This window comes from Meriones unguiculatus, chromosome 2 (genome assembly GCF_030254825.1).
Source record: "Meriones unguiculatus strain TT.TT164.6M chromosome 2, Bangor_MerUng_6.1, whole genome shotgun sequence".
NCBI classification, from domain to species: Eukaryota; Metazoa; Chordata; class Mammalia; order Rodentia; family Muridae; genus Meriones; species Meriones unguiculatus.
In genome coordinates this window covers 15,150,742-15,178,360 of record NC_083350.1, presented here as the reverse complement: position 1 = coordinate 15,178,360, position 27,619 = coordinate 15,150,742, and the positions used below count along the sequence as shown (strand labels likewise).

Sequence of the window (27,619 nt, the reverse complement as noted above, 5' to 3'; positions counted from 1 at the left end):
TCCATGAAGTTCAAGACCTATTATTCACTTACGTTCTAGAAAAGAAATAGTAGGTCTCTGGCGTGTGATATTTCTCACCTGTTCTTCTTTGAGCCTTACTTTGGTCATCTGTGAGAGAGGATTAATGGTCCCAGCCTGTTTTTATAAGGTTCCACGGAGGCTTCAACAGGATACAGGTGTAGAGCGCTCGGCACGTTTCCTGGAGTGAAGTAAGTTTAAAATGTTATTAGTCTTAACCAAAGGAGGCAATGTCCGTATCTGATTGTACAATTAACATTCACAAAGCGCTGGTCTAGGCCACTGTCCCCCTCAGGGACGCGATTCAGTTCAGCCGGCATGAATTGAGCTTTTAATTTGTGCCGGGTCTGATGAGAGCCAGGCAGTTGGAATGGAGTGTGGTCGGAATTGGTCTCAGGCTGGTCAGACATCTTAGGGGGATGTATGGGCTTGCTAGTCTGGCAGATGAAAATGTTGCTCTAGAATGGGGATAAGAGGAGATTTGAGAGTGTGCCTCATGCTCAGAGATGAAACAGTGGGCATAGAGAAGAAAAAAGGTGTTATAGGACATGGGACACAGTTTTCTTCAGGAGGAAGGAGCAGGGCTGGAAAGTTACATTCAGGAGATGAGATTAGAGAAGCTGGGAAAACAGATGAAAAGGAGAAATAGCATAGCAGCTAGAATAAGATTCCAACCCGGGGATCTTTGAGAGTTTCAAAGAAGGGACCCTCTGTCCAGAATTCCAGTCTAGTAAGAGGCTGTGCGAGAAACAATGTTCCCTCAGGAGAACACCACTTTTTTCATTTCTGTGCAGGGAGTTCATTTTGGTGAGGGCAATCTTTACCGTTGTTGTTGGGTACTTTTAAGGTTGGAGCAAGAAGATCTTGAAAGCAGTCTCGGGTACATGGGAAAACCCTGACTTGACAAAACAACCCACTTCTAAGCAAAACAAGTTAAAAACCAAAGAGTGGCAAACCCCAGAAACTTCCGGGCAGCACCGCAGGTGAATGAAATCAGAATTTCTGAGGGTGGGGGCCCGACCTCTGTTTAAAAGTGATCGTGATGTCTAGAAAATGGGTTATGGAAGAGCACTATGCAAGTAAATGGAGGCACGCAGGTGAGTGAAGTGTGGAAGGAAAAGAAAAGCCAGCAGCCAGCAGGCGTTGCTGGTCAGAAGTCAGGAAGCTGGTGGGGACTGCTGGAGTAAGAGGTGGGATGAGGCAGGAGCCTCTTGGACTTAAAGGGGGTGAAAACAGATGGCTCCCCCCCCCCCTGTGTCCGGTTCCACAGGTTCCACAGCTGAAGCCCTGGGCTTCCTGCTGGCTAAGAAAATGCTCCCCCCACTGCCATAGAAGGTCTCAGGTTATGCTGGTGACTGCTTCGGTGGGGGCAGGGCTCACCTTCATATGTACTACAATCCAAGGAGAAGGACTTAGGGGGAGTTTTAAAATGCAATGATTTGGTGCTGGGGATCCAATGCAATTCTTCTACCCTACTCCTGAGCCGAGTCACACAGGAAGACTAGGGAGAGAAGAGGGTTCGAGCCTTGATGCTGATGTGTAGGTCCACCCACGGCAGCCGCCTGAGCTTTGGTCACTGCATCTGTCAGCCTTGAAAGAATCATTTTTGGAATTTCAAAGAAGCTTTAAAATCCAGGCCCCACATCTCATTAATAAATCAGAATTCTGGACAGGGGTCCTTTCCTTGAAACTCTCCAAGTCCCCTGGTTCATTAGGGAATGCCTGCGGTAATGCAGATGTTTCATTCCAGTTTTAGAATTTATCAAGGTGTCACCTACTGGGGAGAGGGTTCTAACGACCCCCCCCCCCCCCGCTGGGATAGATGCATCCTCTCCACACTCAAGGTCAATTGTGATAGTTCAAAGCCCAGGGCAGTGTCCTTTACCTCTGTTCTCTCACCCCACTCGCCTCTGCCAATTCTTTTCCCTTTGGGGATAGAATGCCTAAGTGTTTTTTTTTTTTTTTTTTTTTTTTTTTTTTTTTTTTTTTTTTGAAGTTGGAGAAAAGAAAGTATGAAGCTGCTATGGACAGCCAAAAGCAAGGGCAGAGGAGACATATACAAATGAGGAAGGAGCGCAGAGGGGCCCAGAGTGTGGGACAACTTGAGAATTCAGACCGGGGGGGGGGGGGCTGCAGTCTAGTATGAGGCCGTGGGTGAAACTATTAATATTAATGATCGGGATTTCTGCGCAGGGCGTTCATTTTGGTAAGAATGGTCTTTAGCGTGCATGAAAATCGCCTTAACAAGGAGCTATGACATGATTAGGCTTCTGTTTGTTTACTGTTTTTCAAGACAGGGTTTCTCTGTGTAGCCCTAGTTGTCTTGGAACTTGCTCTCGTTGACCAGGCTGGCCCCGAACTCACCGAAGTCCTTCTGCTTCTGCCACTTTCATCTTGCTGCTGGGGTTAAAGGCGTGCGCCACCACCGCCCGGCCACAGTTAGGTTTATACTAATGAAAACGTTCAACACAAACATACCAAAACGAGAGAAAAAGCACAGGGCGTCCCACCGCAGACGGCTTCCTCCCCGCTTCCCTCTCCTAAGGTCTCCGCGGTACTTTTGCCCCGCCTCCGCCCAGGTGTTAGCGCAGCGCGCTGCGGCAGGTGCGACAGTCCGGCCGCACCTGCGCGGCGTTCGCCCGGCGGCCAGCAGGGGGCGGCGCGTGCCGGCTCCCGGGGCTCCTGCCGGCCCCGCCCCCCGCCCCGGGACCCGGTGGCGGCGGGGGCGCCGAGGGCTTAAAGGCGGCGACGGCCGCCCGCGGGGAGGCGCGGGCCGTCCGTCCCTCCCTCCCTCCCTCGCAGTGCGCCCGCCCGCGCCTCCTCCCCGTACCTGAGCTGGGAGCGCGGCGCGCCTCCTCCCCGCCCTCCCGCCGGCGCTGCCGCCGCCGCCGCCGCCGCCCTGGGAGTAAAGGTCGCGCGGGCCGGAGCGAGCGAGCGGGCGTCGGCGCCAGCGGGTCGGTCCACCCGAGAGAGGAGCGCGGAGGAACTGGGACCGGTCCGGGAGGATTGCTCCAGCCGAGCCCCGAGATCGCGGGGCGGCAGCGAGGAAGCCGGGCCCCAGCGCGCACCCGGAGCCAGCGTCCCGCCAGGCGCCCGGGGCTCCGGCCGGGCCGGCGGGGTCATGTCGTACAGCGAGCTCTACAGCCGGGTGAGTGCGGGCCCGGCGCGGCCCCGGGACACAGGTGCGGCGCGGCGCGCTCCGAGCCACCTTCCCCAGGCTTCCCGGACGCCCCTGCCGGCGTCTGTGTGCTCTCGGTCCCCGGCACCCCTCAACTTGGCTGGCGCAGAAAGTTTGGGCGTTCCGGGAGCGCGCCGCCCCGACTGGCCGCCCCGCAGAGTCCCCCTGACAGCGTCGCCCCGACGTCCCACGCGGGGGCTGTGGCCGCCTTCCACTTCGCCCTTCACTCCTCGTCCTCTCCTGGTCGTGGTCTCCCAGGCTCAGCCTGGAGTCACGGAGGCGGCGTAGCTAGCATCCTCCGAGGCACCCGGCATTGCGACCCCCGTTTCCTCCTTCGTGGACCCGGTTTCCAGGTCCTCTGCAGCGTCGCGAGCCCCTTAGTTCGCCTTCCCTCTGGGGTGTGGCAACCAGAGGGACCCTGAACTTGGGAGTGGAGGGGGAAGAGGAGCCAGCTTGGTGGTAGGAGCACGGAGCCTGGAGGAGGGGGAGGGCGGTGGGTAGAGAGACATCATTTCTAATGATCGTAGGCAGTAAATACATAGAAATTCCTTTAAATTTTAGTGTGTGTTTATGCCTGCATATCTGTATGTGCACCGAGAAGGCCAGAAGAGGGCGTCAGGCCCCCCGGAACTGGAGTTAAAGGTGGCGGTGTGCTACCGTGTAGATGCTGGGAACAGAACCAGGGGCCTCAGCAAGGGCCTCAAGCGGAATGTAGTAAGTGCTCCTAACTGCTGAGGTATCTCTTCAGCCCCAGGAAGCCCGTACTTGTTTGACAACAATGGAAATGCATTTTGAGGCAGCCCTTTTGGAGTTATCAGGTATTTGGGCGGGGGAGGGTTGAAGTAATTATTGACCAGGGGTGGGGAGTCGATTTTGAGGTTGTATTCAAGGTCAGGATGGGTGGGTGGGGGTGGGGGGTGGAGGAGGCTGCCCAGGATTGGAACCGGGAGCGTCTTCCGCGGCAGGTGCCGTAGTTTAAGGCCGCTTCCCAGGAGTTGGCTCTAAAGCCCTAGCCCTTCTGGTTTCTGCCTGGTCCGGGGCTGAGAGCCGTCCCTTGCTTCTTTAAAAACTGTCCCGTACATCTCAGCGTCTGGTTTTCTTGTTCGTCCTTTCCGGGGGCTGGGACCTGTTTGACAGTGCCCGCCTGCATGCCTCTGTGCAGGGAGATATGAGTGCGCACACGCACCAGTCCTGTAGGTGAGTTTGCAATTCCTGTTACACCGGCCTGGTGGACAGGTCTGGGCGGGGTAGGAAGAGGTACTTCCGCATCTCCTCACCTGGGGATTGCCAGCTGGGTCCAGCGCATGGGGGAGCCCTTCAGCTCCGTGGGCTCACCGCACATCATAGTTTGAAATTTAATTCTCTTCTTTCTCCAGACCTGGTCAGGGTCAGCAAGGGCTACCGCTCCTCCGGCAGTTTTGAAGGAGGGGGTCGCTGGTTGGGGGCCTGTCCTGGGTTGCTTTGAATAGCCTCTGCATCTACCAGGGACCCCAAATTAGGAAAAGTACCAGTCTCTGTGAGAGGGGTGGAGAAGGTGCGAGCCTGCGCTGGAGCTCTTTAGTAACACCGGCTGCTTGGGAAATGAACCCCACCTCTTTTACCCGTGGGCGTTTGGGGAGGAACCTTTATAGAGTTCCAGCGTGCAGCTCTGGCGCTGAGAGGCTTGCCCGGAGCCTGGTCTGGAGGCTGGAAACCAGTGAAGCAGGGACTAACAACCCGAGCAGGATGGAGTGTTCAGAACCGAGGCTGTGTTCCGTGACAGTGTGTGGAGCAGCAGCGAGTCCAGGAGATCTGAGCACGCGGCTCGCACATCCTGAAGCGCCTGAGCGGACAGTACTTAATTCCTGCGTTATGCTGCTAACGACTTACTGGATACACTTGAGTTTTTGGAGATCTAGTTTTGAAGAACAAAACATTTATACTGGATTGCTTTTCAAGCAGATCACTTGAAGGGGAAACAGTCTGAGTTTTTTAGTTAGAAGTGGATCTGTTGCATACTGCTAGGGATGGAGAGTTAGCGGGAGTCTGAACTTGAAGTGTTTCAAGTGTACTTTTTAGTTATCCGGCTATGGACAAAACCACAGGTTCCGGAAGAACTAATTAAGAAGCTAGGTATGTTCTTTGGTGTGAGGGTTTGGTATAATTAAAGGAAAAGGAACAGAGTCTGCCATTAGTGGGGTTTTTTGGCTCTCAGTTATTGTTAAGTTCTTGAACCTTAAGTCAAGGAGATTTTCTGTGGCTAAGCACTAGCCTCCAGGGTTCTTTTTGTTTTGGAGACTGGGTCTCCCTATGTAGCTCTGGCTGTCCTGGAAATCACTGTGTAGACCAGGCTGGCCTCGAACTCAACAGGCACCTGCCTCTGCTCCCTGAGCGCTGGGACTAAAGGCGTGCATCACTACACCTGGGTAGCTTCCAGGTCTCTTATGCTGGGCTGTCATCACTCTCTCTGGCAGTTCAATCTGAGAAGCAGCTGGGCTGGGCTGCTTCCTACCCATTGTAACCCTACTTGCTAGGCAGGATTCTGAGTGTGAGCCATAAGTTACATAGAGACACAGCGCCTGCTGCTCAGATACACTGTTTCTCAGGGAGATGGTTTGTTCATTTTGTTGTATTGCTGAAGTCTCTGATGTTCCCTTTTATTTTTAACCTACCCCTGGGCTTTCCTAATGTGTCAACCACTGGGTGGACACACACACACTTTAATGTATTATGCATGATGGAAATAATTATCTGGTCTGCTAACAGTATTTTTAAATGTGTGGGATAGGAGTTTTGTAACCCTTTTTTAATCATTCTGATTGCCTTAGTTGGGAAATGTTATTGGAGTACAAAACATTTTGTAAGATGTACATGGCCTGTGGACATTAAGTAGTTCTGGGTAGTAACTGAGTGTATTAGTATCATTTCTAGTTACTCAGATTCCCTCACACACACACCCTTTTTTTTCTCTTCAATTTTAGGCTCATACGTGTGTATATGTGTTGATATTATTGATTTTTCTCACTGGTGAAGGGCACTTCTCATTAACAAAGACACTCCTATTTTTAGACTACCCAGCCCCTTACCTTTGAGGGATTGCTTTCTTTGTAGTGAGGATGGAAAAAGAAAATCAGTTAGAGCCAGCCCTTTCAGAGTGACATCAAGGTGAGTCACCTTCATTGAGTCTTCAGAGAGAGGTGGAGTAGACGATGGGCTCTGAGCTCTCCAAATGACATGTTATTTGGAGAAAAGGCAATGTGGGCTTGATTTGTAGAGGTCCCAGAAGGAAGCCCAAGCCTGTCCTGGCACGGGAGATAGGATCTGATGATTGCAAGGAGACAGAATGGTGTTAAACTAGACATAGCTTTCCCCCACACTGACTACAACCTATAGAGGACCATTCTGGATACAAAATGTAAACACCACTTTTTAGTAGTTTTTCTTCAGGACTGGGGGAGGGATCCAGGGCCTTGCCTGTGCTACACAGGAGCTCTCCCACTGAACAACACCTCAGCTCCAGCCTTCTGAGTGCTGCCAGGAGTTTGCACCTTGTGAGTGTCAGCTTAGAGCCAGGAGCTTTTACTAAGAGTTCACGTTGGAATGCCTCCTTGGTAAAACGGAAGTCCTGTGATCTAGCTTTCACTTGTCTCGAGTAAATCGGTTTTGCTGAATTCTGGTCCACCCGCTCTCACTGTACTCGCCCTCCCCACTGGAAGGATGGGCGATTCAGTCTTTACTCCTGTCCTCTCTGTGTTGTCCGTCATTCAGAAGAGAGACTGTGTCTCAGACTGTGAAAGGTCTCCGTAGCAGGTGCTATTCACACACCTGTAATCCCAGCACTTGAGAGGCAGAGGCAGGTGAATCTTTGAGTTCGAGGCCAGCCTGGTCTACAGAGCGACTTCTAGGACATCCAGGGCTACACAGAGAAACTCTGTCTTGAAAAATGAAACACCACACACACACACACACACACACACACACACACACACACAGAACTGAGCTTAAAAACTAAGATATGGGTGCTAGGTGTGCTGACTACTCTTAGAAAAGAAAGCATTTCATTGGGACTGGCTTACAGTTTCAGAGGTTTAGTCTGTTATGGTGGGGAGCATGGTGGCATGCAGACAGACATGGTGCTGGAGGAGGAGCTGAGAGTTCTATATCCAGTCCAAAGGCAGCAGGAAGGAGAGACCCTGGGCCTGGTTTAGACCCTTGAAACCTCAAAGCTTTGAAACCTCCACTGACACAGTTACTCCAGTAAGGTCACACCTAGCCCAGCAACCCACCTCTTCATAGTGCTACTCTCTGATGACTAAATCTATAAGCCTATAGCGGCCATTCTTATTCAAACCACAACTTTCCACTCCCTGTTCCTCCAGCAGCTTGTAGCCATATCATAATGCAGAAATGCATTCAGTCCAACTTCAAAAGTCTGTAACTTAGACTATAACATAGTCTATATCAGCTCCACACCATTTAAAAGTCCAGAGTCCAAAGTCTCAAGACAATCTCTTAACTGTAATCCCCTGTAAATCAAAATTAAAAGCAGATCATATACTTCCAACACACAATGGCACAGGACATACATTATCATTACAAAAGGAAGGAAAGGGACCATAGAGAGCAAATACTGAACCAAAGCTGGACTGAAAGCCAGCAGGGCAAACTCCAAACCCTGCATCTCCGTGTGTGATGTCAAAGTGTTCTTCAAGTTTCCAACTCTTCTCAGCTTTGTTGACTACAACACACTTCTCTCTTGTGGGCTGGTTCCATACCTGGTCTTCATCTTTCCTTGGCAGGTGTCGATCCATGACTCTGGCACCTTGAACATCTTAGGTCTTAAAATCAATCCAGGCTTCACCTTCACAGGTTCACACATGGCCTGTCTGAGCTTCCATGCAGGGACACCCCTGCTACACACTTGGCCTGAGTGGGCTTTCTTAATCATAGAAGAAAATTCCGTAACTTCTTTCTTATATACTTGACTCTAAACCCAGAACCGCATGGCTGAAGCTGCCAAGTGTTTCTGCTTGCTGGGGCTGGAACATGGCTCCTTGTTCAAACACATCTTCACTAGATTTCTGTTTCGTTTTCTTAGCAGCTTAAGCTTTTTAAACACTTCCTTTCACAAGTTGGAAGCTTAGCTGGATGGGGTCTTGCCCTGAGGTCACCACCATTTATCAGGCTTTTCTTTAATTTTTTTTTTTGTAACTCTCCTTTAGCACTGGACTTAGTAGCTCTGTTACACTTTCCGGTGCTCCTTTCCTCCTCAAACTATACATTTTGTATTTTTTTTTTGTCTCCCTTGCTCCATTTCATTATAGATCTGCCTAAGAGTGACCACTAATAACCACGCTACAGAGTCAACACTAGGCTGTCTTGAAATCTTCACAACGCCATTAATCCAAAACCCTTTAGTTTAGCCTCAGCTAAATATCTTTTTGGACAAGGACAGGAAGGAGACACATTCTTTACCAAAATCTCACAAGAACAGTCTCTGGGCCACATACTAACATTGAGCTGGGCCATCGGAATCTACATTGCTCTCAGCAGCATTGTCTTCCTTACTCCTAAAGTATGCCCCATTGAGCCCTGCTGAGTGGTTCAATTGCTTTCCTGATCCAGAGTCCCAGAGTCCCAGAGTTCACATTCCACCATCAAGCAGCATGGCCAGGCCTGCCACAGCAATACTCCACTCCTGTACCAACTTCTGTCATAGTCACTGTTCTGTTGTGAAGAGACACCATAACCCACAACAACTCTTACAAAAGAAAACCGTTTAATTGGTGATAGCGTCTAGCTTTAGAGGTTTAGTCCATTGTCCTCATGGCAGGGAGCAGGCAGCCATGGTGCTGGAGGAGGAGCTGAGAGTGCTACATCCAGAGAGAGATTTGGGGCTTGGAATGGGCTTTTTGAAGCCTTGAAGCCCACCCCCAGTGACACACGTTCTCCAGCAATGCTGTACCTCCTTTATCTCCTGATCCTCACGTGGTGCCACTCCCTGATGGCTAAGCAATGAGCCCACAGGGGCCATTCTTCTTCAAACCACCACACCTTACAGTAGACCTTTTAAACTGTTCTCATTTTGATGAACATTAAAGCTAATACTGCATTGCAGGAAGTTCTTGTAATATATCCCATATTTTAAGATAATGTTGTTGAAGGTGAAATGGTTGGCATACACTCTGTAGTCATTATTCATGGGGCCAGCATCCTACATCTGTTTTTCCATCCTTCCAAGCTCTGGTCACCACTCTTTTTAGATCTTTAAGTTTTATGTCTAAAAGTTCACTTTTGTTGGAAGGCTGAACATCTTTTCATATGCTTGATGTTCACAAACACTTTTCCTCATTTTTCTGTTTATATTGTTTCCTAGATGCTTTTGCTAAATGACTTTGTCCTAGAAGAAAACATAGAAACTAGAGTATTCTGCATCAAAAATATTAAAGACAGCACTGTGGCATGTACTTAATTTGTTCTGATTCATGTCTTTGGGGGGAAAAATCACTGGTTCTGAGAGCTGTTACTGAGCACTTTTCTGCCCCATCTTTGCACTGTGCATTAGCTCATTCTACAGCATTGAGATGCAGGCATTTGTAGCATCCCTGTTTGATAAGTGAGGGATCCTGGGCTTTTGTTGGGTGTCTAAAGCAGAGGTTTTTGCCCACTGCTCTACTGTTTTCAGTGCTGCACCTGGAACATGATTTGTATATTATAGTCTCTAGAAACTCCTGGAAACCACTTCTACCCATCCACGTAGTCAAAGGTTTCTAGGTGCTTGAGGGTGTGCCCCGCTGCCTGCCTGTTGGCCAACAGATGTTTGATGTGCGCATGCACTCTTCATGGAAGTTGCAAGGTTCGATCCATTTCAGACAAAGCTCCTTTAGTATGTGAGGAGAGAACTTCCATGAGTATTCTTGTGTATAGCATTAGTTCATTGCCCCTGTTTTTTTCCCTCCTTGCATTGGGGTCTTGCTTTGTTTTCCAGGCTAACCCTGAACTCATGGACTATCGGCAAACGCTACTGCACCCAGCTTATTGCCTTTCTTTGAACAATAAGAATTGTTCCCATAATTCTACTTATGACATAGACTCTTTAATTTTTGTCATCATTGCTGAAAAGTTAATGATTTTGACAGTTTCTGCCATTATAGAACTCCAATGTGCTACGACATGAGATCATAAAACGAGAAAGAACACAGTGAGAACCTTCTGCATGAAGTTCAAAGTCCTGACTATGACTTTGCTGCCCAGATGTTCAGGTCCCCTAAGTTAGAGACCAGACTCTCTGAACAGAGAAGGGAAAAGGATGATAGAATGTTGAATCTCTTCATAATGTGACCTGGGTACTGGGTATCACAGTGAAGGTGAGAGGGGAAAATTTCTGAAATGGTAAATTGTGCTATATTTATCTTGGCACACCGACTATTCGCTCCAGACTGCTTTATCTTTGTTTCCCCATCTGCCCAGCTCTATCGTCAGTGTAGCTACAGCCAGCCAGGTGATGCATCAGTAAGTCATGTTACCTCATTTTCTGTGATGTCAGCATCGTTCAAGGTGCTTCAGAGAACGAATATTGAGTTTTGAAGCAAAATGGAAAATATTATTAAAGGACAGGCACGTGGTAAAATTATGAGGACATGAGGAAAAGGGGAAGTGTAGAGTGTTTGGGAACAGAGGTGGCATGAGAGCAGGAAGAAGGGTGGGACTGTTGGCGATCTAGGAATCTGGCCGGTGTGTTCACCGGAGCTTGTTCTATCAGTGCACATCATTCGCTACTTAAATGTAAACCAACTACAGATAAGTGTAATCGTGGCCCCTCGTTGAGGGAACTTCTCTTTGTGACAGAAAACCACAACTTGGGATGAAAACAAAAACATTTACATAGCATAACTGAGTTTAAAAAGACACCAAAACTTCCATTACAACAATGCTTTTAAAATGCGATTTTTGTGACCGGGATGCTAGATCCCACACATCTGAATAAATTTTTCTCTGAGGATGGCTGCTGAGGGTAGAAGTGGAAGATGCAGCTCTCTAATTCTGCCACTGAGGCCGGCTTCACACCTGGCGACACATCCTTTAGAGTCTCCTCTCTGGGGGCAGAGCCGTCATGCTCGAATGACACACTTTGTCTCTAGAATTTGTGAAAAGGTATTTAAAAATAAACTGGCCAGGGCAGGGATCTGCGGCTGAGGGTCTGCCATTATAGTTATGTGTTACTCTAGGGGTTACTTTCTTACATTTATTACTTTTGTGGGTTTCTGTGGTGGGGGTTGACCCTTGAGTGGAGTCAGAGGACAACTGTGTGGAGTTCTCTTCTCTTGCATCTTTATTTGGGTTCTGGGGAAAAAGCTTAGGTTTTCAGGATTATCGGCAAATGCTTTATCCACTGAGCCTTCGTGCTGGCCCTGGATGGCTGTTTTGTATGGCTTCTTGCTAGCTTCTATTCTGGAGTCACTGTCACTTTGAATGTGCTCGGTATCCGATAACCACAGAGCACACCAGATGGTTGGGGAGCCCTCCTCTGGATGTAGCAGTTATGCTCTATTCACTCAGATTTAGAAACTCAGAATTTTATTGTCCCATTGATTAATGGTTCACTTAAATTTATATCTAAACGCAAGTAACTTAACGCAGTGTCATGTCATTACCTACATATTATAGCAGGTACGACAGCATTAATAAGTTCCTCATGAATTTAAAATCAAACAGAAGGTCCTTCTACCTAGTACCCCAGGATGGTCTTTGGAAAGATGAAGGAATATCCTTGCTGTGCCAGGCAGGGTGTTTGTTAGTGAACCTGAGTAACAGTAAAATGAGAAAGGATATACAACAGCATTAGTCACACTGGCCATAGGAAGCCACTCAGGTGTCATTTATAAGGACAAACAGGATGACAAGATGCAGCATACAGATACAACGGAATATAATCAGGAATAGAAACAGAATTTTGACACATCTGCACCAAGATGTGCTTTGGGGGCATACTGTAAAGTGGACTAAGCCAGTTATAAAAAGATGAACACTGCCTGATTCAGCGTAGTATGCGAGGCATCAAGAATAGTCATAGACACAGAGACAAAGTAGAATGGTGGTTGGTCCCTGGGAGGGGAGGGGAGAGTTTAATGGGTTTACAATTTCAATTTTGCAAGGAGAGCATGAAGGGTATAGATATTAACAGTTTTAGACTATGTAAATGCCACTGAATTTTGCCCCTAAAAATGGTGATACTGTATATTTTGTATCTATTATTACAATTGTAAAAAGTACCCTGGGGTGGAATGAGGAGGACAGACAAAAACATAGTATACATTTTGTGCAATCTTTAAATGGTCCAAACCAGGGTCTGAATTCTGATTCCTCAGCAGCCTAGTGATCTTAAGCTTAACGTCTAGGTTTCAATGAGACATGAATAAAAACCTTCAGAGGTTTTTGGTATAAAGTAACAGGTGAACTCTTAGGTGGTGATGTCACGTCTTTAGAAGATGGCCACGTTGTTAGAAAAACTGAAGTCTAGGGCAGTGTTTTCAACCTTCCTAATGCTTGTGACCTTTACTACAGTTCCTCATGTTGTGGTGACCCCAGTCCTAACATTTTTTTTTGTTTTTTGTTTTTTGGTTTTTCAAGACAAGGTTTCTCTGTGTAGCCTTGGCTATCCTGCACTCTTTGTAGACCAGGCTGGCATCAAACTGACAGAGATCCGTCTGCCTCTGCCTCCCGAGTGCTGGGATTAAAGGCGTGTGCTACCACTGCCCAGCTATAACATTATTTTTGTTGCTATTTCATAATTTTGCTACTGCTATGAATCATAATGTAAATATTTGTATTTTTTGATAGTCTGATAGGGACCTCTTTGAAACGGTCATTCAATACCCAAAGGGGGCTGGGCTGAGAGCTTTGGATGTTTATCCACTATGTGCTGGGTGGCCAGTCTTCAGCTGTGTGCCTTAACCTTTCAAAACACCAGTGTCATGGAGAAGCTCTGGGGTTTATAATGTGCTTGCCTCCTTTCAGGAATGCAGAGCACACAGACTTCTGGCTTTGAGGCCTGACAGTCACTCAAACTGTAGCATGCAGTGAAGTGAGCCACCTTTGTGCTGAGAAGAGCTGCTCACAGGGACGTAACTGTCCTGGTTAGATTTAACTGTCAACTTGACTTAGCCTGTAGTCACCTGAGACGGAAGTCTCAGTTGAGGAATTCCTCAGATCAGAATGGCCTGTGGACAGATCTGCAGGAAATGGTCTTAGTAATTAATTGATGTAGGAGGGCCACTGTGGATAGCGAGGTGGTCCTGGGCCGTGAAAGAAAGCTACCCAAGCAGACAGTGTTTATCCATGCTTCTGCTGCAAGATCCTGCTGTGACTCTCCAGCACGGTGTACTGTAACCAGGGGTAAATCCTTTCTTCCTCCAGTCATACCTGATCATAGCAACAGAGAACAGACTGACCATGGTCCCTCTTAGCACCTAGGTATTTGAGATATAAGGGCACTTCAAGATATAAGCCCTACTCTTAGGAAGCCTAAAGCATTAGGATTGATGGGGGTCTCTTACGGATGGGCCTAATAGCCAGTATTGAGGACCCAGAATTCTCAGTATGCCATGGCTCTGGGCACCTGATTACCATGTCAGCAGGGAAGGGTACATTTCCTTCCGTAAGTGATAGATGGGATGTGATACTCTGCCCTCTTTTCATGCCTGCTTGCTTTGGCCATGGACTGAGTCTGAATCTCTAGGATAGGTCCATTATTCACTGCTGTGGATGTCATGAAAGACCCAGAGACTTGTGCTCTACTGAGGAGCCTTTTGCTCAGCCGAGAGAGCCTTCTTGATTGGCTGCTTATGAGTAGGTTGGACCTCTGGTCCACGTGGCTTGCCTTCCCAGCCCTCTTTGGCCCAAGGAGCTCCCTGAGATAAGACTAAGATGGAAAACTGTGTTCCTCTATCAAGAAGCAAGGGTGTGCTGCTGGCACCTGGGACATGGTTTTCTAGTTGGGCATATCAGTGTTATCCAGAAAGTAAATGAAGAACAGAATAGGATGTGGGAGATGGGTCCTGGGCGGAAGTATTTCTTAAAAAGGCCACGCTTGCTTACGGAACTCCTATCTGTCTGCCTTAGTTTCAGACCTGGTCTGTCTCTACTCTAGATGCTGCAGATGTTCTATGTCTGGAAGAGGAGCTGTGACCTGCCGTTGCCCCACAGAACTAATGCCGTTCCCCCCCATTTGTCACTACACACGAGTCCAGCCCTTTTTTTCTTGGGTTTGTCCATCTTGTCATCTAAAAGGGTCCTTCATCACCTCCGTGGTCTCTGGTTGTTTTTTCCCTCATCCTTTAACTCACATTCCGTAACTTCTTGCACTCCATCCCTAACGAACACCCCAGGATCATCCACTGTGCTAATATCTCTGAAATGTGACTGGCAGTATGTCACCAAACCCCACTCACCAGGCTGCGGGGGTTGCACAGTGCTCAGCCATGAGAGCCCTCATTCCCTGGGGCGAGTGCCGAGGGCATCTGTCTGAACTGTGCTCAGGTTGCAGGGGAACCATCTCAGGAATTGGAAACTGCCTCAGTGCTGGCCAGTGAATAATGAAGAGTCTGCAGCTGTAAGTAACACCCAGGTACTTGGAACAATAGCAGCTGTCACGTGAACCGCTGTAGCTGAGTGCCACCCACATGATTGAGGCTCTCAGTGTTTCCCACTTTATCTCATGCAATAAGAGCAAACACTTGGCTCAGTGCTAGAACTTAAAACCTCACCTTGTCCTTTCTGTGATTTGCACTGGTTGTGCTTCCCTGCGGAGCTACATTTATGCATCTGAAGTTTTTCTGTTAATTTACTGTGTAAGGTAGACATGCTAAGAGGCTAGAGCTTTTGAGTTATTGTAAGAAATGATGGTTAGATTATAGCACCAACCCAAGGAAGTTCTGACAGTGCTCCTTACTGTACCCTCTGACTTGATACCTGATTGAATGGGTGGGAAGTAGATTTGACTTCATCCCAGTTTGGGTTGTGTCCTTGGTGATATACTGTGGAGAGTGCAAAGCTCTGATGACCACAGTACATGCCACAGCCTTAGTGCCACAGCTGAGATATCTTAATTGGCTTCAGTGGGCTGGACAGTGTTGTGTGCTAGACCTACCCATGAGATTCTACTTGACCGTAAGCACTGGGCTGCGAAAGGCAAAGCTTAGTCCTTGTTCCCACTGTGACAGTCATAAATGCGGTCCAGGAGTAGTGTATGATGGAGACATCCTGTAGTGTCTTCTTCAGAGATGACAAGGTGGGATATATGTCCTTTTAGCGGGAGAGTCACTGAGCGTGGCTGTCATGGCACTCATCAGTTCTCTTTCTGTTGTCCTCCTGTCCTTGGTGGCCTGTCATTCCTGCCTAACCCTCTGGGCCTTAGCATGCTTCTGCTGCCTCCACATGGGCCTTCTGTCATGAGCTGCAGTTAAGTGGGTGGTGCAATCAAGATCACTAGCGGGCTTTCAGTCTTCAGAGCTGTTCAAAAGAGCTCACTGGAATGGGGTTCGCATTAGCCTGGGAAGCTGTTCCTTCCCTAGCCTGGGCCTGGACCTAGACCGTCTTAAGAGAGACAGACTTGTAGAAGACAGCTTGATTGAATGGGATGAATGGGACAAAACTGAAATTTTGTGCAGTTCCTCAAGACTGTGAGAACATTAGATACTGACACCAAATAATAATTTTCACAAACTACCATGCTTTTTAAGAAAAGGCAAAGATGAGTACATATAAAAATCCAAATGTAAAAAATATTTATACACTGTTATAAAAGCTTACACAGTTTTAGAAATGATTCCTCCAGAGCAAAAACAGAGCAATATTCAAAGTATGAGAGACTATTTGCATGGGTCTATTCAGGACTGCCTCTGATGTTTGGGACTATGCCTTTTGCCATCTTGGATGGTCTTAGCTTGAGCTTTCTATAAGAAAGAGATGACTCAGTGCCATTTGGTATAGGAGGCAAGGTGGTCTTGTTTCTGCAAAATAAGGACGGCTACCTCATGTAATTAGTTTAGTGTTTGATATTGTTTTGAACAGATGTATCTAAGTCCTTTCAAAGCCCTTTCACCATCTTCCTTATAAAACTGCACTCTTTTCATCCTTGACAGCAAAATGTAGTTCCAGTGCAACATGGCTCAAGATGTCTTCAGATATAACCAGAAAGATGCAGGGGGAGAAATATCTACCAATGATTTTTTTTTTAAAACCCGGATGATAAATGATGTTCAGGAATGCACACTTGTCTTATAGGCAAAAAATTAGTTGCTTAAATTTGTGCAGACTTTAGAAAAGGATAGTGCTATTGATTTTATGTACTGGAGTAAGATTGCTATCACATTAACCTCCTTATGACCTCCATTTTATTATCTAGACAAAGTTTTGTAGGAGTAAGACTACAGAAGGGAAGTTCTACAAAGATCCTTGTGTGGACTCTGGCCAGTGGTGGCTTTTGTCAAGAGCATTGGCTTCCATAGGAAGACAGGTATAAAAGAGAGGATGAACTTGAAGGGAACACCCTCCACCGCAATAAATGTCTTTTGATGAGAACTAAATAACAATGATGATATGGCTTGGGTAATGCTGGCTCATGATATGTCAAGATTTCAGAAATGCAGGTAGGTAAACATAAATAGCCCCTGCACCCCCAAAGCAGAGGAAAACAATAAACCAATCAAACACAAGCAGTGGCTTTAGTTGAATCAGTCTGCACACTGAGGATATGCCACAGGAGTGAGAATGACTGGAGAAAGGAAATCCGTTTCCCTGCAGCCCGAAGCATCTTGAAAGGAAGACCTTTTGCTGTAATGGTTGTAACTAGAGATTTCCAAGGAGAATTTTGGTGCTCTGTGGCTTTTGCTGTACTGTTGATTTTAAATTTATCCCACTACTGAGCATACAAGTAAGATATGGATGATTTCCACTGAGTTCTTTTTAGATCTGTCTAATCATATAGCCTAGGCTGCCTTTGATTTCCCAGTCCTCCTGCAACAGCCCTCATAGTTCGTTACTATTCTCAGCTTTCAGTGATACATTTTAAGGATGCATCAATACATGTAGCCCCTTTAAAGATAGATTCTCAGAGCAGGGAGGTGTCACCACAATATACACAGATGACCAGGGAAAGGGAGATGCAGTCTTCCTAAGTATGATGGCAATTGGAAGGCTGCAGCAGGAGGGTCTTGAGTTCAAGGTCAGCCTGGGCTACATAGGAAAACTCTGCCACAGATCCCAAACAAACACAAGGTTTATTGCCACTGTGCTGTCATGGGAGATCTACTTGCTTCTCAATTTCCAAAGAGTGGGATGGTAAGCAATGGGTGTATGTTGTGGTGCAGTAGATTTAGCTGAGTGTGGAAGTGTGTGGTCGCTTAGACCCTGGTTGTTCCAGGGATTACAATGGCTGATTTATGTGCGAGAATGTCCTCTTGTCATGTATTGAGCAGGTTATGCTGTAGCAGGGATGCCCTTGACTAGGAATTTGACTCCTTGATACCTCTTTCCTATTGGAAGGGTGGCTAGAACTTCTTTTTGGGAAAGAGCATCAAACTAAGAAAAAGAGAAATTTTAATTAAGTGTTAGAAAAATAATACTGTTCTTGAGAGTCTACTTAACCCATCAAAACTTAAAGAACAGATTTTATGGTTTCTGTTTGTCCTGGTACATTTTGTCAGCTTTGACATACACCTAAACATACCTAGGAAGAGGGATCCCCAATTGAGGAAAATGCATTTTCTTGACTAATTGTTGCTGTGTGATTAATAAGTGACCACCCCTTGGAAGGTGGCCCTGAGTTTTGTGAGGAAGCTGACTGAGCGAGCCATGGGGAAGCAGGGCAACAAGAGCATTGCTCCATGGCCTCTGCTTCAGTTCCTGCCCTGACTTCCCTCAGTGATGGAGTGCATGCCTTTAGAGTCATAAACTGAAATAAACCTTTTCATCCCTAAATTAATTTTGGTCGTAGTGTTTTATCACAGCAGCAACAACAACAACAACAACAAAAAAACCCAAGACCATTTCTTAGAGGAATAGGTTTACAAGTTACTTGATTTTAAGAGTGGGAATTATAAAGTCTTTGTTGATTTAGTATAACAGTAAATGTGATTGATTTCGCGTTGTGTGTTGGTACTTATTTAGTGCTTGGCTATAGAAAGAAACATGAAAAGCCCACTTGTTACCCATTTTAGGGTGAAGCCACATGAAGGTTGTGTGTTTGGATGTAGACAGGAATGGGGTAAGTGTAAGAGGGCACTAGAGAGGTAGAGCTGAGGTGTAGTGGTGATAGAGGGGAGTAAAGGTTTAGAGGCAGATAGGAGTTCTGCACAGGTAAGGCTGGTCCTCACAGTTGATCCTGGATGAACGGTAACTGAAATTCATCCAGGCCCTGGCTTGCCTTATGATGTCTGTTCCCTGACATGTCCTGAAAATTGTCTAGCTCTAGTTCAAGCACCTCATTAATGGTGAGTCATGGATGTGTTGATGGACTGGCATGATTGGCTTCTCTGAGTCCTCTTGCTACTCTGTCACTTGATCCAGAGCCCTGGCATAAGTGTGTTCTTCTAGGAACTGGTGTTTAAGGTCAGACACCTGCTCCTGTAGCAGCACCAGGTTAACTGAGTGCACCAGGTAACTGAGGGAAGATAACAGAGGCACTTAACACTTCTTAGGTGTGTGTCAGTGACTAAGAGCTCATATGTTACCATTCTGCCCTAATCCTGGTCCCACGGGAAAGGGGAGGCTCCTTTGAAATCTCAATGGCTGGCTTCTGATTTTCCTTTCAGAAAATACACTAGTGTTAGTTTTAAAGGTAAAGACCTCACACAATACACTTTTTGTTTTCTTTGCTTCTTAAGTTCTTGTTTTTCTTGTTCAGATGAGCCGTGAAAAGAATAGAGAAGATACAGGAAAAGACCCTGATGTGTTGGGAGGCACTGTAAGATAGACTGAGACTCAGCCCTGGGTTAGAGTCTAGCCTATGACATCCTGGTGTTGGATCTTACTGGGAATTAGAGGAGAGATGTCTCATCACCGGGCACATTTGTGTGTGTGTGTTTTCTGGAGTCTGACTAGCTTGTGTCGCATTAGTTTCCTATCACTATTTATCTTATTATTTCTACTTTATTAGCATATTTTCTCCATAACCATGTGAGGTAATTTCTATAATCTCCCTTTAAATTTATTTTTATCTTTATTTTTTGAGACAAGGTCTCATTCAGAACTACTCCTTCTGTAGTTCTACCTTGGAACTCAAACGTGAAGCAGTCTGCCTACCCCAGCTTCCCAAATGCTGTGGTTTCAGGCATGAGCTACCACCCATGAGTTATCATGGCTGCTGCCATAACCTCCCTTTGTATACTTCTGTGCCCTATTGATTTGATGCATCTGGAAAAACCTAGAATAATACAGATTTTGGTTTTGAGTCACTGATATAGTTCAAAGATCCAAGAACCAAGAGGTCCCATGTTTGAGGGCCAGCAATGACAGCTGAGAAACAATGAGAAAATGATAGAGGGGAGGATGAGAGAGAGTGCATTTGCCCTTCTGCATTTGTGTTGTTTGAGCCCCTGGTAGTTTGGAAAATGCTTGCCCATCCTGGTGAGGAGGGACTCTTTACCCTGTGGATTCTACAGCTAATCTCTTCTAGAAACATTCTCACAGGCACACCCAGAAATAACCAGCTTCTCAGCCCTCTGGGTATCCTTCATGCAATCAGACTGACCCAACATTATCCAGTGGTCTGATTTGTTAGGGGAGGTCGAATGGCTCCACCTGCAAGAACTGACATTTTCAGAGTTCCTCCTCACAATAAAAATACATTGAAATGAGCATGTTGGTAGCTATGTCTGTTTCTCCTCCGGTTTTTGCTGCCCCAGTATGTGTCACAATCCAGTTGCATTTAGAGTCAGGTGCCATCCCTGAGCCTTTCTTCACATCCACCCCAATTCCTGTGGGCTTGACCTCACCTGATTTGGGTCCTTATGCTTCTTTCCTCTCCCCATTCTTCGCTATGCATCTCAGGCTCCCTGCATGGATAATGGAGTGAGTCTCTTAACTGTTTCTTGCTGCTGGCTTTGTCTCCTTCCAGTCGGTTCTCTTCTGAAGTGTCACATTGTCAGTTTTGACAAGCCGCCTTCCTTGGGTCTGTAAGACTGTGTAAAGCCTGGCCCCTGTCTACCCTGGCTCATTAGTGTTTGGGTGAGCACTTTCTGTTTCCATCTAATCAGCTGCTACCTTGTTGGCTGAACTCTGCAGGCTTCTTGCCTTTGCCCTGTTCCTTCTTGCCATTCAGGCTTTTCCTAAGCCACCTCTTCAATCCATCACCCTCTTTTGCATCCCTTTCTGTTCTTAAGATGATTGCTTGCATAGGATTTCAGGAGAGCAGCACTTTTATGACCGCATCTTCAGTGCCTGGAACATGAACAGCACACAGGTATGTAGACATTTAAAATCAGCTGCCATGCTGTATAGACTCACTTCACAGCAGTGTACTGTAGTTGGCAAACTTGTCTAAGTCATCTTAGGATTCTTGATGAGGGATACCTCACACTGAGTGTGAGAGTCTTCAGTCTCGCCCTGGCCAAACTAGCTCACTGTGATGTTCAGAGTTCAGAATGTCTCAGAATACTGATTCTCCGGTCTTTGCACCCGGTATGTGTTGTCTTCTAGACCATGAGAAGGATGGAACCAGAGAACCAGGATGGCTGATCTGTTTGTCGTCTTCCCTGTATCATGTTGGAGGCATCTTAGCAAGTGTTGTGTTAAAAATACAGCCCTCCACAGCAGGGGCTAGAATGAGTGTCTTGGTCTGTTCTACAGATTGTGAGCACTCTTATGATCAGGCCTCTTAATCAATCAATCTCTGTCTTTCTGTCTCTCTCTCTCTCTCTCTCTCTCTCTCTCTCTGTGTGTGTGTGTGTGTGTGTATATTAGTGAATACTTGGAAGATGTGCTGTTGCTGAAGGGTTTTCCAAATCTAGGTTTGTCTGGCTGTTAACGAGGTCCTCTTTCTGGTTTGTTTCACGGGTGTAACACACTGGGCAGTGCTTGGTGCTTGCTGAGTGGCAGTGGCTTTTAGTGATCAGTTGCCTTTTAGGACAATCCGCACCCTCTGCTTTAACTTCCTGATAAGACTAATCTCAATAAAACCCTTTCTGTGTAGCTGTATGCCCCGGGCTGAAACCGCACTGGAACCTACTAGAACTCCAAGCTTCCAGACACAGGAGGTAAAGCATCCTTCCAGCTGTGCCAGCTGGAAGCCAGCCCGTGGCCAGAGCATCGCCAGACTGTCAGTGTGCTGGGTGACAGGATCTTCCTGTCTTCTGAAGTATCTTAAGTTTTCTTAACCGTGTTGTATCTACCCGGAATAATCTTTCCCCATTTTTCCATTCTCCCTTTCAAGACTAAGGTCCGATTGGAGCATTTCCATAAACTCTCCCTACCACCCCAGACTAAGACATTCTGTTCTCTGACTGGTCTGAGCACTTACAGTAAATGACCATATATTACAAGGTTTTGGCATTTGCTCACATCCTCTTGGGCTTCTACGCCTGCCTCTGGCATGCATTTGTCTTTATCTCTTGGGTGTTTCTCCACTTTTACATAATTGCCTTATCTTTTGACTCCTCCATGAGGGCAACACCCATGTCAAGGGCCCAGTGTGGCCTCTTACAGAACTTGGTACTTGGTAGATTTGAAGAGCAGGTCTGTGTAGAACTGGTGGCCAGGAAATCCAGTTGTGGGGGTTCTGTGAAGTTTTGGGGGTCTGACATGCCAGCTGAGGGCTGCCAGTCTGCAAGGAGAGCCTCAAGGAGACAGAGGTGGACTTACAGGGAACAATGTTTGTAGCTCTTGGCTCCTGAAACAGATAATGAGCAAGAGCGAAGGAGGTGTGCTGAATTTCCTGCCCATTTGTTCTTCTAAGCTTGAGTGAAATAGTGTATTTCTTCTAGTATACTCTTATTCTTAGGACCTCTTGTTCTAGCCATTTGTAATAGTCTTCTAATCCTAAGAAAGCAAGAAGGGAATGTTAAAAGCTTGGTGTTATTAGTGGTACCCTTCATGTAAGAAAAAGAAACTTGGGAGTGTGGGAGTCCTGACCACTAGGGCTTTCCATGTATTCTATTTCTTCGCTGAGACATTGGGCAAGCAAGGCATTTCTCTGCCTTTTCCTGTGTGTTAAGTGGAAACAATAGGCTTTACTTTAGTAGTGTTGAGGGTGGGAGTGAAGTTAAATACTAGCCCCATGGGAGCTACTATGGCCATAAAAATCAGTTGTGCTGAGAAGGATACAGCGTGATGCCTCAGCAACAAAGCAGCTGCTGCTCATTGCTGATGCTGTTCTCAAAGTTACTGCGGCCAAGAGTGTAGAGGTGGTTCAGAGGTGGCATTGTAGGTGGTATGGCTGCCAGGCTGGCACCGAGAGGCCTGCTGTAAGTGCTGAGGTGCCAACAGAGACTGTCCTCACTGTCCGTTGCTGGCCAGAAATGTTCTTGTATCTTCTGGGCTGGGCCATCATGTCTCTGAAACACGGGAATGTTTCTGTCAAATTTTTGCTGTTGCTTTTTTTTTTTTTTTTTGTAACAACAGAAGGGAGTGGCAGTCTTCTATCCATGAACTATATTAGCTGAGATATTTTTGGCATGACCACAAGTAGAAGAAACTTCTACAGCAGTGGTTCTCGGCCTTCCTCATGCTGCCACCCTTTAATACGGTTCCTCATGTTGTGGTGACCCCCAACCATAAAATGATTTTCGTTACTACTTTGTAACTCTAATTTTGCTACTGTTATGAATTGTAATATCGTAATATAAACGACTGTGTTTTCCATTGGTGATAGGGAACCCCTGTGAAAGGGCAGTTTGACTTGCCTCAGGTCATGACCCACAGGTTGATAACTACCTGTGGGTGATAAACTACCTGAATCCCTCCCCTCTCCTCCCCTCCTCCTCACAGCCCTCTGAAGTGGGCAGTTTGGGCTAGCGTGCAGGCCTGCCACGGCTCACTGTTATGCACCTTATCTCAGGATTTCCAGGCAGAGGGGAGGAAGGCTGAAGAGCAGAGACTCTTAAACAGGTTGGGGGTGAGTGTTGGTGATTGGAGATGGAGCTCAGGGGTGCTTGAGGTCCTTCAGCATCCGTAAAGTAAAAATTAATAGAAAAAAATGTCTAAGACATGGGGCAAGTGCTTCAATTTCCTCTCAAATGTATAGAAAAATTTCAAAAATCATCCAGAAATTGCCACGTGTCTTGAATTGGGTTTCAAGTCTTGGCCAATCGGTAGCATCCTTGATAACGGATTCAAGCCAGGAGTACAGGTCACATCTACTTGCCTCTAGACTTTGCCTGGGTGTTCCCTCAGCATCTGTGCCATGGACAGTTTCGAAGATTATAGCCCAGTCGCTGTTAGGCTCTCCCCTTGAGTCATGTTTCTGGACAAGGCTCCGACCGTTGTAAGCATGTTAGCTCCAACTTGTCCCTGTTACTGGTGGTGGTAACGCCAGGCATTTGCTCAAGATGTGCTAGCTAGGTTTCTCTGCCTGCCTTGTCCTCTGGTCCTCAGAGGGCACTTGACTAAATGCAGATTCAGCACTGTCTCCTGCCCGTGCTCTCACCTCTCTCAGACTTCACGGAAACAGAACTCCCAGAGTGATGGTTTTCTCCTTGGAAGGAGGCAGTGCCACAGGGGCTTCTGGGATTTTTTTCTGATCTGAGTGTTGCAGAGATCTGAGTCTTTGGAAGTTCAGTGGTGTGTTTGTGTAGGCGCTAAACACTTTTGAATCATAAGCCATCTTCTAAAAGAGTCTAAACTTTGACGTTTGGGTTTGTACTAAGACCCAAGTAAGACAGCAAGGTGGTTGGATAAGAGCCGCATTAGACATTGCGGTACCACATTCCCCCTGTGCTGCAGGAGTGGTGCTGTTCATCCCGGGTCCTGGAGACCCTGCCATTTGCTACTGATGTCTCAGAAGCATGGTGGTGGGGTGCTGCGGGCTGGGGATGGGGGAATGGCTCAGGAAATATGGGGGAATAGCTGCTGATCTTTCTTTTTCTTTTTTTTTCATTTTCCTGAAGCATGAGAAGTAGAGGGAATTGAGGTGTATCCCAGGAAAAGCTGACCTGCTGTCTGAAATGCATCACAACTCTTCCTTTTCTGGATCTCCAAGCCTCCTGAAAAGGACCTTAGTAAAACATGGCACTAGGGCCTCCATAGCATGTCCTTAGTTGTTGGGTGAGTTTGCCTTCTCCTGCAGCCCAGTTAGTGTTAGGCTTTCTCTGGGTGAAGGCCCTCCATGTGCTGGGTGTGTTGTGGCAGTTAAGGGGGGAGAGGCAGACAATGAGGTCTGACTCTGAGGCTGTTAGAGGGAGTAATGAAGCTGAGAGGACCTTTCTTAGCTGGGCTTGTGCCCTAGGGGTTAGTATTTTAATTAGCAATCTATCAGTGTAGTGCTGAATAATTTAGAATTAACAGAAACCAGCCAAGGCCCCATGTGGCACTTCGTATAAGTGCAACATAAACACCATAGAAACATGGCCCTATGTGAAATTTAACAACTCTCTGATGTAGTATTTTATCTCAGAGTTGCTTCTTAATCTGGACTGGAAGTCCCCTAGGGCAGCAGTGGCCTTTATGCTGAATACGTAGATTTCTACAAATGATAGGCAAGTGATTTTTGCTTCACCCGTGGGGCCAGGTGGCAGATGTGCTTGGCTCCATTTATTTTGAAGGCCTGAGCATTTCAAGTTATATAAATATTGCTTTAAAAATGATGTGGGGAGCCGTAGGCTAATCTCTTGCTTGTGGGTCATTGCCCGTCTCAGCCAAGGTACTCGTGCAGCAGGGCAACGGGGCTCCTGAAGAGATGTGACTTCTACAGCCAATTGGATTTGCATGTGGGGGAAGGGAAAGAGAGGAAGTGTTTCTGTGCCTTTCCACAGAGCAAGGCCGTTCAGATTTTTAAAGCCGTTAGCCTTCTCTCTGTCTTATTTTTCTTCTGCTGTAAATTGAGAACCTAGAGGTAGACCAGGTGCTTAATAATTTTGTAGGCGAAGGGGTGGAGGTTCGCTGATGGGGAGCGGAGCATGGATCTGGAGAGGAACGGAAGCCGGTACACGGAGTCCTTCACGGCCAGAGCTTGTATAGCTTAGGCTGCCTTTTTTGGGGTTGGGTGACAAGAAAGGTTGATTTTTAGACTTGGAAATATACTGTGTAGCCCGAGAGGGCACCTGGCACATTGCCTCCTACATTGGTGTGCTCAATAACACTTTGTTTGTATACATATATGTATGTGTATATATATATAGATATATATATATGTGTGTGTGTGTGTGTGTGTGTGTATACATACATGTGTGTATATACCAAGTTGTAAATATGCATATATGTGTGTATATCTATCTATATATAGAGATATAATCTTAAATTATGTGCATATAAGACTGCTGTGTGAGGAGGCCACGACTGTAAGATCCCCTGGAACTAGAGTTAAAGACAGTTGTGTTAATCCCCGACTTGGGTTCTAGGGTTCAAACTTGGGTCCTCTTGAAAGAACAGTGCCCTGAACTGCTGATTTCATCTCTCCAGCTGCTACACTGTACATTTGTATAAGGAGACAAGCACAGCACCACACAGCAAGGATTCCCCTGTGGCAATGCGGGAGGTTTTTTGGGGCTTTGTTTAAACTTTGTGTCAGAGCCTTCCCTCAGCACAAGCGTACATGCCTGCCAAGATGGCAGTCATCGAAAATATGCTTCAGGGATGGAGTTAACTTTGTTGGGCTTTAATATCCTTTCCAATGAGTGAGCTCTTAAAACTTTTTTGTCATATTTAATGTTCACTTAAAAAATTGAAACCATTGATTCAGTGTGTTCATTCTGGACCTACGGTTCTTTCCAAGTGCAATAAAAACTGATAGCTAAGTTCATGATCTGCCGAAAGTAAAACTGTACGCACTTACACTTGGTTACATTAAAGATACAGAGAAAAACATAACCAGTTCCTTGCTCCTTCAAGGCATGAATTGGCCTGTCAGACCACGACTACAATTTCCTGTAGGGGATATGTGTACATGTGGGTGAAGGGTAGTGCTGGAACTTGAACCCAGGACTTTGTGTGCTAGTCAAGTGCCCTACTTCTGAACTAATATTTCCCTTCCTTTACTTTGAGAAAGGGTCTTGTTCTCTCTATTTGGCCCAGACAATTCTAGAACCCTTGATTTTTTTTTTTTTGGCCTCAGACTTCTGGGTGCTGGGATATTCAGATGTACAGCACTTTATCCTCCTGCTGAATCTCAGGAGACAGAAATTCCAAAGACAGCAAAGTGCTTTCTCTTGGTGGTAGGAATACAGAGGATTAAAAAACTTATTTTATGTACTTTGTAATAAGTAGTTTGTGTGTGTATATATATATGTGTGTGTGTGTGTGTGTGTGTGTGTGTGTATGTATGTATGTATTATATGCTTGGTTTGGGGTTTGGGTCAGAGTCATACTATGTGGTTCAAACTTTGGCTTCTCCTGTATCAGCCTCCTGAGTACTGGGATTACAGGTGTGTGCCAACATACCTAGTGAGCTTATAATTTGTAAAACTTCCAGAAGAACTAGAGACGGTCCTTTAAGAAAAGTATACTAGCCAATGATTAAGATATATCAGGATAGTTGTTTTTATTTTTTTACTTGATATTTAAACAAAATTCCATTTGCTTCTGCCCATCATTTTAGAGGGTTAACTTAAAAAAACAGAAAGCAAATATGTCTGTACAAGGCCAAGCACCACACGAAACACCAGCTGTGGCAACTTCAGAAAGTAACATGGGCTCGGCTATCAGTGTGAGGCGGACTACTTGGGGACTCAGGGTGACTCTGTGGGACAAATTCAGGAAGCTGCATTGTCTGGCAGAGGATGGCCTGTGATGTACGTGGCTGTGTGGCCAAGGCCAGGATGCGTTCCTCGGAAGCTGTGGAGGGCATGGATGCCAATACAAAGAACCCTGCCTGCTCATTCCGCGGTGATGCCTCAGGTAACAGACAAGAGGAAGACAAGGGAGACAAGTATTTGTGTACTGGATTGTCTACAAGTACACAAAGTGACCCTTAGTTGAGGAAAAGGCTCCAAACCCACCTACCACCTATGCAGCAGCATTGGTAACTGGGGTGAACATGAGTCTGGGGAAGGAGAACTGGGCTGGTTTGGCTTTCTAGCCAGGCTATTTTACTATTTTGCTAGGGAAGGCACCCAGGGTCTGTACTTGCTAGGCAAATAGTCTTCCACTGGGTTACAGCCGCAGCTCTAGCTGTGTTATTTAATTGTTAATCTGGGGTGCTGCGGTAAATACAGCTCCCTTCCTGTCTTGGCAACTGGTTACTTTTCTGAATCTGCACATCTCCAGCGCCAGCCTCTGGCCGCCTGTTGGTCCATC

General features: G+C 46.5%; 1 protein-coding gene across 4 annotated transcripts in view; it reads left to right on the top strand.

The window, feature by feature from the left end:
- Window positions 1–2,920: 2,920 nt before the first annotated feature.
- Myo5b (myosin VB) overlaps window positions 2,921–27,619 on the top strand; it is a 300,504-nt gene continuing 275,805 nt past the window's right edge. For all 4 annotated transcript variants that reach the window (XM_060377047.1, XM_060377045.1, XM_060377046.1 and 1 more), the window contains exon 1: window positions 2,921–3,166. In XM_060377047.1, the coding sequence (XP_060233030.1) occupies window positions 3,140–3,166 (27 nt within the window). In that variant the 5' untranslated portion in view covers window positions 2,921–3,139. The remainder of the gene's footprint in view (window positions 3,167–27,619) is intronic.